This window comes from Rutidosis leptorrhynchoides, chromosome 11 (genome assembly GCF_046630445.1).
Source record: "Rutidosis leptorrhynchoides isolate AG116_Rl617_1_P2 chromosome 11, CSIRO_AGI_Rlap_v1, whole genome shotgun sequence".
Lineage (NCBI taxonomy): Eukaryota > Viridiplantae > Streptophyta > Magnoliopsida > Asterales > Asteraceae > Rutidosis > Rutidosis leptorrhynchoides.
Window position 1 is genome coordinate 268,472,821 of NC_092343.1, and position 13,650 is coordinate 268,486,470.

A 13,650-nucleotide genomic window follows, 5' to 3' on the forward strand; every position below is an offset into this window, starting at 1 on the left:
TTATTGTTTGTTTATTATAATAATTAGATTATTATAATAAATTACTTGGGTTTGGACTAGCATCCATTGACGTTGTTCGAAAGTGTAGTGTGGACTATCCAAAGAGACGATCATACTTTTGATCGTAAGTTTCTCTCCGTCTCATCAGTTTCTTCAAGAAAGGTATATCGTTTACTCATTTTGTGAACTACATATTTTGACAATTATTAGTGGTGTAACTGGATCTCATTGGGATAAATTAATCGTGTGCATGTTTCATTAAATATATGAAGATTGAATCTTGTAAATGTTTTTATGAAATAATAAAAGATTATTATTTTAACTATACGCTGCGTTAATTTGACTAAAAGTACACACGATTTTCCATCACATATAACATTCAACACATATTCAATAAACTTGTTGAACATATTTGCTTTTGCAAAATGGAGTAAAACATTAGAAAATACGTGGTATTTTTTATTAGATGCTAATGCTAATGTGTACATATCTCATAAGTTTAACACTGAAAATCCATATCCGTAGCAACATCATTTGGAGCATTTTGTACAGCCTCCTCCTCATCATCATCATCACAAAACTGGCAAGCTTCAAGCAACGTTGTGTATTGGTCCAATTGGCACGGTTGTGCGTTTTGGTTGACCACTTTGGCGAGGTGCACACTTTGTGTGTACGTTATCACATGGGCGTACGATGTGGACTTATGTAACCCCAATGACGAAGGGTTAATATAGTGAGTGGAATGATTATACATGTGTGTATATAATGTAGTTACTTGTACGAGGTTCGATGTGGGTTTAAGTTCAGGTGATCGATACCACATCGGGTCAATATATGATATGGGTTTAAAGTTCGGGCGTTCGATACCATGTCATATAGGTGTGTGTGTGGGCGTGTATTGTGGGTTAAAGTTCGGGCGTTCGATACCACATTACACGTGACGGGTGGGTTTTAAGTTCGGGCGATCGATACCACCCAGGGGTTAGTGATATATTTCGTTGTACACTAACGGTTGTTGGGAACACCGATGGGAAATTCGAAGTACCATTCCCTTGTACTTGGTTAACCATGGTTATTGTGTAGTAAGCGTAAGCAAATTATATTATTCGAGATATATATATATATATATATATATATATATATATATATATATATATATATATATATATATATATATATATATATATATTGTATACATATAATGTTGTATTGTCGTGATGTAGCTAACCCTCCGGGTGTAGCTTATTGGCATTGTTCACATCGTTGTTGGTGAACATATATTTTGTTGATGTATCTTCAGCTCATTGCTTAGTGATCTTACGGTATGCTTAGTGTAGTTGCCTTATACATGGATGCTTCGGTATGCGGTATTTGATATTTGTGTGGCGTGTCCATTTTATACATATATATGTATGTAGTATATTATCATTCACTAAGCATTAGCTTACCCTCTCGTTGTTGCTATTTTTATAGGTTCGCAGGCTTGGTGGCTCGGGTAAGCTTGGGGATTAGAGATCTTGGCTAGGTTGCTTAGAAGATCTTGCTTTTGTACTCGATTAGGATTTGGGTAGCATAGTCCCAAATCACCATACTCGGTTTTGTTGGAAACTAAACTAGTCGGGTCGTGTATGTCCGTTTGGACAATTAACTAATGTATTAAATGTTTTAAGGTTATTAAACCTTCTATTGTAATTAAAGATGTTTATGGAAAAACAATTGGGACCTAAAGTATTATTTAACGCGTATTAAAAGGAAAAAATTTTATGGGCCGGTTTTAATACGGGTTGGGTCATTACAACCTAAATACACCTCTTTTAGGCTTTAAATGCATTTTAGACCAACATTTACACAAAAACCCATTTTGACCTAAAAACTAGTCAAAACACCAAATTTGTGAACTTACACCCCAAATCACTAACAATCCAAGTTAGTTAGTGATTTCATCAACAAAATTAGTTTACAAACTAACAATATCATCATCCAATCCTAAACCCACCAATGTTAGGGTTCTTACATCAAAACTTAACCCATTTACCCCAAACTTCCAAGAAATGGGTTTTACATCTACATTAACACAAACCCTAGCATAATAAACGAATTAACACAACTAAATCCGAATTAGGGTTTTACCTTTTGAAGAAAACGAAGCTAGAACAACAACAACACAAGAAATGAGTTTTAACTTGAAGAACTCAAGCTTCTTCTTCCTTTTCTCAAGCTTTCTCACTCGACTCTCTCTCTAGAACTTGAGGTTGAAGATGAGAGGATATGGATAAGATTGTGGAGGTGAATGAGTCCCCCAAACTGCCTTTTGTGGCCTAAAACCGTCCATATGCGAAAGGACCATAATACCCTTCATTTAAACACTTTAAAATGCTGAAAAAACGCATCAGACGCCTTCGGCGCGCCGCGCCAAATGGTGGGGCGCCGCTCCAACCTACAGGTCAGATTTCAGAAACTTGTTTTGGCCATAACTTTTTGACCGTAGCTCCGTTTTCGATGAATCAAATATCGTTGGAAATGTAATAAGATATTTTTTCCAATGGTAAGGCTTTGAAACATCAATTCAAACTTTATTTGGGGTTGAGAAGATACGTACACACCTTGTACCTCAAACAACGTCCAGTTTTCTTCGACATTCGAGCAAGCAACACGTACATGCTTCGTACACTCCATATATGCATCGTACACCATGAATACATTATGTACAATAAATATTTGGGTCTTACAGGACGTATATATGGTTCAGCCGGAAGGTTTTGTGAATCCTAAGCATCCTACTAAAGTATGCAAGCTTCTAAAATCCATTTATGGATTAAAGCAAGCATCCAGGAGCTGGAATCTTAAGTTTGATCAGAAAATCAAAGAGTTTGGTTTTTCTCAAAACCAAGATGACCCCTGTATTTACATTAGAGCTAGTGGGAGCAAAGTTGTCTTCTTGATCTTGTATGTTGATGACATACTACTTATTGGAAATGACATTTCAACTTTGCAAGATGTCAAATCTTGGCTTGGAAAATGTTTTACCATGAAAGATCTTGTAGAAGCTAAGTATATTCTTGGAATCAGGATCTATAGAAATAGATCCAAAAGGCTTATTGGTTTGAGTCAAATTACATACATTGACAAAATCTTGCGAAGATTTAACATGCAAAACTCCAAGCGCGGAGCATTGCCCATGCAAAAGGGCGTAACCTTGAGCAAGTCTCAAAGTCCTATCACACCTGATGAGATAAGACGAATAAAATGTGTTCTGTATGCTTCGGCTATAGGATCCATTATGTATGCCATGTTATGTACTAGACCTGATGTCTCGTTAGCTTTGAGTTTGGCGAGTCGTTATCAACAGAATCCAGGTGAAGAACATTGGATTGCTGTTAAGAGCATTCTTAAATATTTGCGAAGAACTAAAGATATGTTCTTGGTTTACGGTGATTTGGAAGAAGAGTTGAGTATTAGATGTTATACAGATGCTAGTTTCCAAACTGATCGAGATGATTCTCGATCCCAGTCAGGGTATGTCTTTGTCATGAATGGCGGAGCAGTGGATTGGAGAAGCTCAAAGCAGAGCACAGTTGCACAGTCTACAACGGAAGCAGAATACATTGCTGCCTCAGAAGCTGCTCAAGAAGCTGTCTGGATTAGGAAGTTTATTTCTGAACTCGGAGTAGTTCCCAGCATTGAATCCCCTATGGAAATGTATTGTGATAATTCAAGTGCTATTATACTTGCAAAAGAATCACGTGTACGTAAAGGTAGCAGACACATTCTTCGAAAGTTTGACTACATTCAAGAAGTCGTTGAGAGGAATGATATTAATATTCTTAAGATTCATACAGATGATAATGTGGCTGACCCGTTCACGAAGCCCATGACACACAACAAGCATGATGATCATGCTAGTAGTATTGGACTTCGTTATGCTGCTGATCTTTTTAATTTGTAATTTAGTATTTGGATATTTTTGGAACATTAAGCAGTTTTATCTTAATGAATTGATATATAGTTGGTATGATCAGTTTCATTTATATCACTGTGTTCTATATTAGCATGTTTAATCCATGAATAATTGTTGATTATTCAAAATCTCCATAATCGGTTATGTTATGGGAATAACATGAATTAAGATTAATATGAAGTTTTGGTTATATTTATTGATGATAAATAGTTAACTTGTTGAGACTAAAATTCATATGTATTCATTGATGATGAATGTTGGAATGACCCATCCGAGATGTCACTACATGGATCATTGTCAGTAGTGAATCTTTTAGTGATTATGTATTTATGTCCTTAGACTTGAGATGCACGCCAGTTTTGAGGTGTGAAACATTGTATTTTGATATGGTTAAACGCTATCCTGAATAAGGCTGTTATAAAGGCCATTATTGGGTATAATGTAAAGCTCGTGATAGACACGTGTATGCAATATAGGATTTGTTCCTCTAAAATGTTTGGAGTTAGATACTTTTTGAGCTCCTCGATGAATGAATAAGATATTTGTGTGGCCGCACCCAGATGTAATTAAGATGATACTTAATTAATTTGGTGATCTAATTCAGTTCTAAGATCGAGAAACAAAATTGTTAAACAAATGAGAATGACCGATGATCCATATCTCAAGTTTAACTAAAGTATCTGAAACAAAAGGACGAATGACATTTAAAACTTACCATAAACAGTTTCGAGAAACTACACTCACATGAATTTAGGGACAATGACGTGTTGCTAGACGCTTACCATTGTTTGTATAGTTACTTGGTGTTGTGTCATGCACAAGTGGGAGTCTGTAGGATTAATGTGCAAGGTACAACATATAACTATATGGCCAACTTCATTTGAGCCTTCGGGGTCACACACATATACACCGAGACGTCAAATAAAATATATATATATGATGTATATATATTACTCAAGTAACAAAATAGTAAATCGAAATTAGTTCATTTACTATTCATATGAATAGTAAATGAAACGAAATTAATTAATTTACTATTCGCATGAAAGCGACATGATTATTAATTATAAGTTACATAACATACCCCTGAAGTATTTGAGAAATACGACTTTTTAAAATTATATCAAATCCTCCGTATCTTGTTTTGAGATAATGCAAATAGAAACAAAATCACACAGCTCATTCTTGGTCCGTGAGTTACAAAAGAATAGAAAATGAGAATAATAATACTCCTTGTCTTGTTCTATTGAAAAAGATAGAAATGTTTGACATTTCTATATATACATGTCATTTATATGAAAAGAGATGATACGTAATAATTAAAAAAATAAAAAATTTCATCATTCCTTTTGTTAACTAAGAACACCATCAATTTTCTTTCCGGAGGTTTTCAAAAGAAGGAAGATATTGTTTACGGAATATTATTTATTGTTTGTTTATTATAATAATTAGATTATTATAATAAATTACTTGGGTTTGGACTAGCATCCATTGACGTTGTTCGAAAGTGTAGTGTGGACTATCCAAAGAGACGATCATACTTTTGATCGTAAGTTTCTCTCCGTCTCATCAGTTTCTTCAAGAAAGGTATATCGTTTACTCATTTTGTGAATTACATATTTTGACAATTATTAGTGGTGTAACTGGATCTCATTGGGATAAATTAATCATGTGCATGTTTCATTAAATATATGAAGATTGAATCTTGTAAATGTTTTTATGAAATAATAAAAGATTATTATTTTAACTATACGCTGCGTTAATCTGACTAAAAGTACACACGATTTTCCATCACATATAACATTCAACACATATTCAATAAACTTGTTGAACATATTTGCTTTTGCAAAATGGAGTAAAACATTAGAAAATACGTGGTATTTTTTATTAGATGCTAATGCTAATGTGTACATATCTCATAAGTTTAACACTGAAAATTCATATCCGTAGCAACATCATTTGGAGCATTTTGTACAGCCTCCTCCTCATCATCATCATCACAAAACTGGCAAGCTTCAGAAGAAGAAGAAGAAGAAGAAGAAGAAGAAGAAGAAGAAGAAGAAGAAGAAGAAGAAGAAGAAGAAGAAGGCATTCGTTTCAAGCAACGTTGTATGTTATTCTCTAGCCAAGCTAATCGCCTCTCAACACTCATCACAGCAACATGCATACACCTGACATCGAGTTGAGCCACTCGCGCACAAGAGCGCAATAGAATGTAGTAATCCGCATGTGCAGCATAAACATAAGCCCCAACATCTTTTTTCCTTGTGTAATGAAGGTAATCATGTCTTTTCACTTTGCTCCTTGGAGGAATATAACTAAATTTATTCTCTTCCATGTTTGATATCATTCGCCTTATTTCTCTTTCCTTGTGTGACTCCCCCTTATCGTTTTGACTAATAATTTGCGCATTTCCGTCTTTAGGCTTCTTCGTCTTGCTTTTTGAAACGTCTCTTGGTCTCTTCTTGTAAGGACTACTAGGGCTTACGGAGGGTGACTCACATGATTTACCATCCTACAAAAAAAAAAAAAAAAAAAAAAAAAACTCTTATCTTTTGCAAGTGTGTGTACTTTGTACATACATGTATATATATATAACAATGAATATTAGTAAGTTACACATTGAAAAGGACAAGTAGCGAGACATACATACCTCTTTGTTCTTCTTATACAAATTCCAAAGCTCATCTATTATGTAATATTCCTCAAGATCCTCAAACGACTGCTCCGTAACAGCAAAAACGACATTTTTACAATATTCAAGATAACTTTCCAAATCCTTCTCATGATCTACCAATCACAAATAAAACAATAAGGTACGTGACGATACATAAATAAATATCTATAAACCATGAAGTCGACAATCGCAACAAGATAAAATATCCACTTACCACTCGTATCAATAAGCTCATTGTACTTTGATTGTAGTACAACTAGAATCTCTGTAGCAGCATCTAAGTGCGATTGTTCACCATCGGCGGAAAAAATTAATTTTCTCCTAACTTTTTTCTTGATTGCACGAGACAACGAACTTTCCCATTTCCCAAATCCATGAATATTATACAGAATCCTAATCGATACTATAAGTATTGACAACACATATGCACGTGTAGGTATCCTCGATTCATTTACGGATAACCAAAGATCTGGTAACATACACCACTCGTTTATTCGACACGCGTGGGGGAGAATAATCTCAACTGGAAGAGATAATTGTTTTAGATAACAAGAGGCAATCGCGTAAAAGTTAACGGGAGGTAACTCTAGGCCTATCGAATATGCAATCGAAGCTGCCAATGACTCGAGTTTTTGAGCCGAGATTGCATGAATGGGTCTGAACATACGGGTCGAACTTATTGGACAAGCGTTAGTAGCGGGGCCAATTTGTTTTTCGATTTCGACATAAGCAGCAAAATAAGGAATTTTGCCTTCAAGTGTCCATTTAATTATATCAGTTGATAGAATTGGTTCCCTTGCTAAATGGCACACTAAAAATGATATTGCTAAAGAACAAGATAATGGTATTGTGTTGCTCACGGATCGGAACCATAACATTACGCATCGTTTACCGAGTAAATTATGGGGTTCATGTTTATGTTTACCTCTAGCCAGTACACCTCCCGTTTCACCTGAGATAAAATAAGATTATGATAGTTAAAAAAACTAAGGTGTCAAAAGGGGCGGGTCGGACAGGTGGCTAACAATTCAAAACAGGTGTTAGTGATATGTGTCTAGTTAGATTCACTTAAAAAACATTTGGTCTAGAACTTAATGCATTCATGTTTTTACAAATATGCAGTGTCTTCTAATAAATCATGTAGATAAAAAATTTTAAAGTAGGTATTAGTAGGTTTTAGGAATACCTGGCAAATGGGTCGGGGATCAAATGGGTCAGCTTTTATGTAGGTTGGATGGGTTGGGTCAACACCCAGGTTGGGTTGGGTCTGCTTGGGTATGATTGGGTCGAAACCCATTTTTCATCTTAAATTTTTGGGTCGAGACCCATTTTCAGTTTCAGTTCCAGTTTCAGCCCATTTTTTTATGAAAGTCTTTCTTCTTTTACTTACTTGACCAGTTAGAAATAAAATTTCCATTATATCAATCCATTCATTCATATAAAAAAGCATATAAAATACCTTGAACTTGAGATTCTGATTTGTTGATAACCTCATCAGCCCAGTTGTCATTAAAAATGTTAGTTTCTGCTAACAATCTTAACCAAATGGGTTCGATCATGCCAACAACTAACGGACACACGTTAAATTTATCAACCAAAGCCTTGATCTGCAGTTCAACCATTATCTGTACTCCCATTACATATCTCATCCTAATTTCAGTGTAATAATCTTCATAAGTCAGTTTTCTAGGCACTGTTGCAAAATCAGCTGGCTCAGTGGGGCCCACAACATCACCTGGTTTAACATCTTCTTCTTTTACTTGGGTCCTTAATGTCTCCCAAAAATGTGAAGCGGGTTGGGACTGAGAGAGTGGCTCGGTTTTAACAGGTACACGCCTTTGAACTATAGACCGGATATTTTCTTTAATGAAGATCAAATCATCGTTATCGACAGCCATTTCTCTGATTCCTTCAGCTTGGGTCCCACATCGCTGGCAGTAATAGTAGCCGTCATAACCGTTTTCTAACCCCACAAACTCACAGATTTCGCACGTCAAGCTCAAACAATCAGTCATCTATAAAAACACAGCACAGTTAAACGATAAAAACTGAAACTTTTGATTTCCAATATCAAGAATATTATATTACTGCCAATTATTATTATTATTATTATTATTATTATTATATTAAATGAAACATGTTAGATATAACAACTATTTTATGCTATCCATCACTGTGCATTAATTAGTAGGATGAATAATAGATCTCTTGTTTTAAATTAAATTTATATTATATATATGTGAAGTAAGATGGATTTGAATACACTGATAACTTTATTACCAATTGCAAGTTCATATACAATATGATCAACCAATTTTGTGCTTTTATAAGAGTCGGATCTATGTAAATGTGTAACCCGGATAAGGTTTTCCATGTTCTGGTTATCTGAAAAGGACGAGTATTTTAACTCATTTAAGCGGGGCTTAACTGAGTTTATCAGGTGACCGTTTCGTACCCTTATTCAGACCACCCCAAAATGTGCTACTAGTAAAATTTAAACTAGGACTTATTGCAAGGATATCAGATTTGGATGAAACCTTATATTTGGTTTCAATTACTAGAGCTCTAAAATCTCTACTAATCGATTAAATCAGGTGATCACACAATGAGCCAATCAATATCTCAATAAAAAACTATAAACAGAAAATTACCTAAAGTTCAGTGTGATGGGTACACAAGAAAACAGCCTAGAACAAAAAGATAACAAATAAATTAGTTGAAAAAAAAATATTAGAAAAAATCAAAACATACAAAGCCGAACTGAACATATTACATACATGTGTCAGACGACCACAACAATGTTAAAGGTCTGAAGCATTATAATCATAAAATAAAATCACAATAATAAAACTTGTTGGTAATTGTCTTGCTATAAATCGAATAATATGCATAAACATCACCATCATCATTTATTTATTATTATTACGTATTGACATGACATGTTTGAATATAGTTGAATAAAAACCCAGAATTAAGAAGACTTACAATAGGTAATTAATTGTAGAGGGAAAACAAATATCTTGAATAAAGTAAGTTGTGAGGATTTGAGAGATAAGAGGAGCAATTTATTAGCAATTTTTTGTGATGAGGTCGTAAAGGAGGAATTAGTGGAGTGAAAAATGAGGCGGGATATTTTGGCGGGTGATCAAAATCCAATTTAGGGAATGAATAATTGCATTTTGTTATCTAACCAATGGAAATCAATCAATGGGAATGAATTTGAAAAAAATTAATATAGTATCAATCAATGTTTAATAAAATGTATAAGGTTAATCACAATCTTTGTGTAGGTAAAACCCTCGTTAGGTTCTTGCTTCACAAAATCAAACAAACGTTGTTGAGCTCCTATGCAAATTACACCGAAACCCTTCTAGAATCTAGAATTGCATCTAAGCCCTCTAACTTTTATAATATTCACAAATGACTTGCACACTCTATAATATACCACAACTAATCCTAAGCTCACATATTCTAAAATATGTTATAATTCAGTAGGCTTATAACTACCTTTAGTGGTTCTTGACTGTAGAAGGTATATAGAGATAGAGATACTGTAAAACGGAGAAAACAAAGGTTGAACAAAAGGTATGAGTAATTGGTTTTTTATTTATAGAAAAATGTACAATGAGAGTTTGGTGGCATTTGGAATCTAGAGAGATAGAGTGTTTTTGTTAACCAAAAAAATACATACAATAAACTCTAACTCAACACACCTATTTATACTCAAAAAAATATACTATGCAATATCTATAATAATAATAAAATTATCATCCAATTATTACTTTTATAACACTCCCCCTTGGATGATAATTTTATTAGTGAATAACTAGTACTGCCTCGTTAAAAACCTTGCTAAAGAAAACCCTTTGGGATAAAACTTTAGCTAAGGGAAAAAGAGTGCAGCATAGAGTTGACTCCCCCTCAAGTAGGCAACGCCTGAGTTGTTACATCTTCTGAACATGCCTCATGCCAATATTATGAACGTGTGTTCTGAAAATAGCAGTTGGAAGTGCTTTGGTGAAAAGGTCAGCAGAGTTTTTGCTGGACTGAACATATCTCATTTCAATCTGGTTGTCCTTAATGAGATTTTGAGTGTATGAGAAGAATCTAGGGGGTATGTGTTTTGTTCGGTCACTTTTGATATACCCTTCTTTCATCTGTGTTATGCAAGCTACATTATCTTCATAGATAATTGTTGAACTTTTATTGCGTTCTAGTCCACAAGAATCAGTAATGAGTTGTGTCATTGATCTCAACCAAAAACATTCCCGACTGGCTTCATGTAATGCAATTACTTCGGCATGATTTGATGATGTTGCAACAAGTGTTTGTTTTTGAGAACGCCATGATATTGCGGTACCTCCATTTAGGAATACATATCCATTTTGAGATTTAGCTTTATGTGGATCAGATAAATAACCTGCATCTGCATAACCAACCAAATCTTGTTTTGATTAGTTAGAATAAAATAATCCTAAATCAGTAGTTCCTCGAAGGTATCGAAATATGTGTTTGATCCCATTCCAGTGTCTTTTGGTAGGAGCTGAGCTGAACCTTGCCAACAAATTAACTGCAAAAGAAATGTCAGGTCTTGTATGTAGTGACCCGAACTTTTCCATGTTTATATATATTAATTGAGATTGATATTTACATGATTAAATGTTTCCAACATGTTAAGCAATCAAACTTGTTAAGACTTGATTAATTGAAATAGGTTTCATATAGACAATTGACCACCCAAGTTGACCGGTGATTCACGAACGTTAAAACTTGTAAAAACTATATGATGACATATATATAGTTATATATATAGTTAACATGATATTGTGATAAGTAAACATATCATTAAGTATATTAACAATGAACTACATATGTAAAAACAAGACTACTAACTTAATGATTTTGAAACGAGACATATATGTAACGATTATCGTTGTAACGACATTTAATGTATATATATCATATTAAGAGATATTCGTACATCATAATATCATGATAATATAATAATTTAAAATCTCTTTTGATATTATAAACATTGGGTTAACAACATTTAACAAGATCGTTAACCTAAAGGTTTCAAAACAACATTTACATGTAACGACTAACGATGACTTAACGACTCAGTTAAAATGTATATACATGTAGTGTTTTAATATGTATTCATACACTTTTGAAAGACTTCAAGACACTTATCAAAATACTTCTACTTAACAAAAATGCTTACAATTACATCCTCGTTCAGTTTCATCAACAATTCTACTCGTATGCACCCGTATTCGTACTCGTACAATACACAGCTTTTAGATGTATGCACTATTGGTATATACACTCCAATGATCAGCTCTTAGCAGCCCATGTGAGTCACCTAACACATGTGGGAACCATCATTTGGCAACTAGCATGAAATATCTCATAAAATTACAAAAATATGAGTAATCATTCATGACTTATTTACATGAAAACAAAATTACATATCCTTTATATCTAATCCATACACCAACGACCAAAAACACCTACAAACACTTTCATTCTTCAATTTTCTTCATCTAATTGATCTCTCTCAAGTTCTATCTTCAAGTTCTAAGTGTTCTTCATAAATTTCAAAAGTTCTAGTTTCATAAAATCAAGAATACTTTCAAGTTTGCTAGCTCACTTCCAATCTTGTAAGGTGATCATCCAACCTCAAGAAATCTTTGTTTCTTACAGTAGGTTATCATTCTAATACAAGGTAATAATCATATTCAAACTTTGGTTCAATTTCTATAACTATAACAATCTTATTTCAAGTGATGATCTTACTTGAACTTGTTTTCGTGTCATGATTCTGCTTCAAGAACTTCGAGCCATCCAAGGATCCATTGAAGCTAGATCCATTTTTCTATTTTCCAGTAGGTTTATCCAAGGAACTTAAGGTAGTAATGATGTTCATAACATCATTCGATTCATACATATAAAGCTATCTTATTCGAAGGTTTAAACTTGTAATCACTAGAACATAGTTTAGTTAATTCTAAACTTGTTCGCAAACAAAAGTTAATCCTTCTAACTTGACTTTTAAAATCAACTAAACACATGTTCTATATCTGTATGATATGCTAACTTAATGATTTAAAACCTGGAAACACGAAAAACACCGTAAAACCGGATTTACGCCGTCGTAGTAACACCGCGGGCTGTTTTGAGTTAGTTAATTAAAAACTATGATAAACTTTGATTTAAAAGTTGTTATTCTGAGAAAATGATTTTTATTATGAACATGAAACTATATCCAAAAATTATGGTTAAACTCAAAGTGGAAGTATGTTTTCTAAAATGGTCATCTAGACGTCGTTCTTTCGACTGAAATGACTACCTTTACAAAAACGACTTGTAACATATTTTTCCGACTATAAACCTATACTTTTTCTGTTTAGATTCATAAAATAGAGTTCAATATGAAACCATAGAAATTTGATTCACTCAAAACGGATTTAAAATGAAGAAGTTATGGGTAAAACAAGATTGGATAATTTTTCTCATTTTAGCTACGTGAAAATTGGTAACAAATCTATTCCAACCATAACTTAATCAACTTGTATTGTATATTATGTAATCTTGAGATACCATAGACACGTATACAATGTTTCGACCTATCATGTCGACACATCTATATATATTTCGGAACAACCATAGACACTCTATATGTGAATGTTGGAGTTAGCTATACAGGGTTGAGGTTGATTCCAAAATATATATAGTTTGAGTTGTGATCAATACTGAGATACGTATACACTGGGTCGTGGATTGATTCAAGATAATATTTATCGATTTATTTCTGTACATCTAACTGTGGACAACTAGTTGTAGGTTACTAACGAGGACAGCTGACTTAATAAACTTAAAACATCAAAATATATTAAAAGTGTTGTAAATATATTTTGAACATACTTTGATATATATGTATATATTGTTATAGGTTCGTGAATCAACCAGTGGCCAAGTCTTACTTCCCGACGAAGTAAAAATCTGTGAAAGT

At 33.7% G+C, this 13,650-nt stretch overlaps 1 protein-coding gene across 1 annotated transcript; it reads right to left on the reverse strand.

The window, feature by feature from the left end:
- Nucleotides 1-5,882: 5,882 nt before the first annotated feature.
- LOC139875521 (TATA box-binding protein-associated factor RNA polymerase I subunit B-like) lies at nucleotides 5,883-9,652 on the reverse strand. The gene is made up of 6 exons (XM_071862857.1): nucleotides 9,621-9,652; nucleotides 9,287-9,322; nucleotides 8,095-8,650; nucleotides 6,850-7,587; nucleotides 6,612-6,748; nucleotides 5,883-6,473 (listed from the first exon to the last, which is right to left on the reverse strand). The coding sequence occupies exons 3-6, from the start codon at nucleotides 8,648-8,650 to the stop codon at nucleotides 5,883-5,885; spliced, it is 2,022 nt and encodes a 673-aa protein (XP_071718958.1). The 5' UTR covers nucleotides 9,287-9,322; nucleotides 9,621-9,652.
- Between the last annotated feature and the right edge of the window lie 3,998 nt (nucleotides 9,653-13,650).

What these genes read in the sequence shown, in the direction of transcription:
- LOC139875521 (XM_071862857.1), bottom strand. Translation starts at nt 8,650, where the DNA reads ATGACTGATTGTTTGAGCTTGACGTGCGAAATCTGTGAGTTTGTGGGG. An exon ending in ATCAGAATCTCAAGTTCAAG is followed by an intron (nt 7,588 to 8,094) that starts GTATTTTATATG and finishes ATTTTATCTCAG; the next exon opens with GTGAAACGGGAGGTGTACTG. An exon ending in TGTATAAGAAGAACAAAGAG is followed by an intron (nt 6,474 to 6,611) that starts GTATGTATGTCT and finishes TTTTTTTTGTAG; the next exon opens with GATGGTAAATCATGTGAGTC.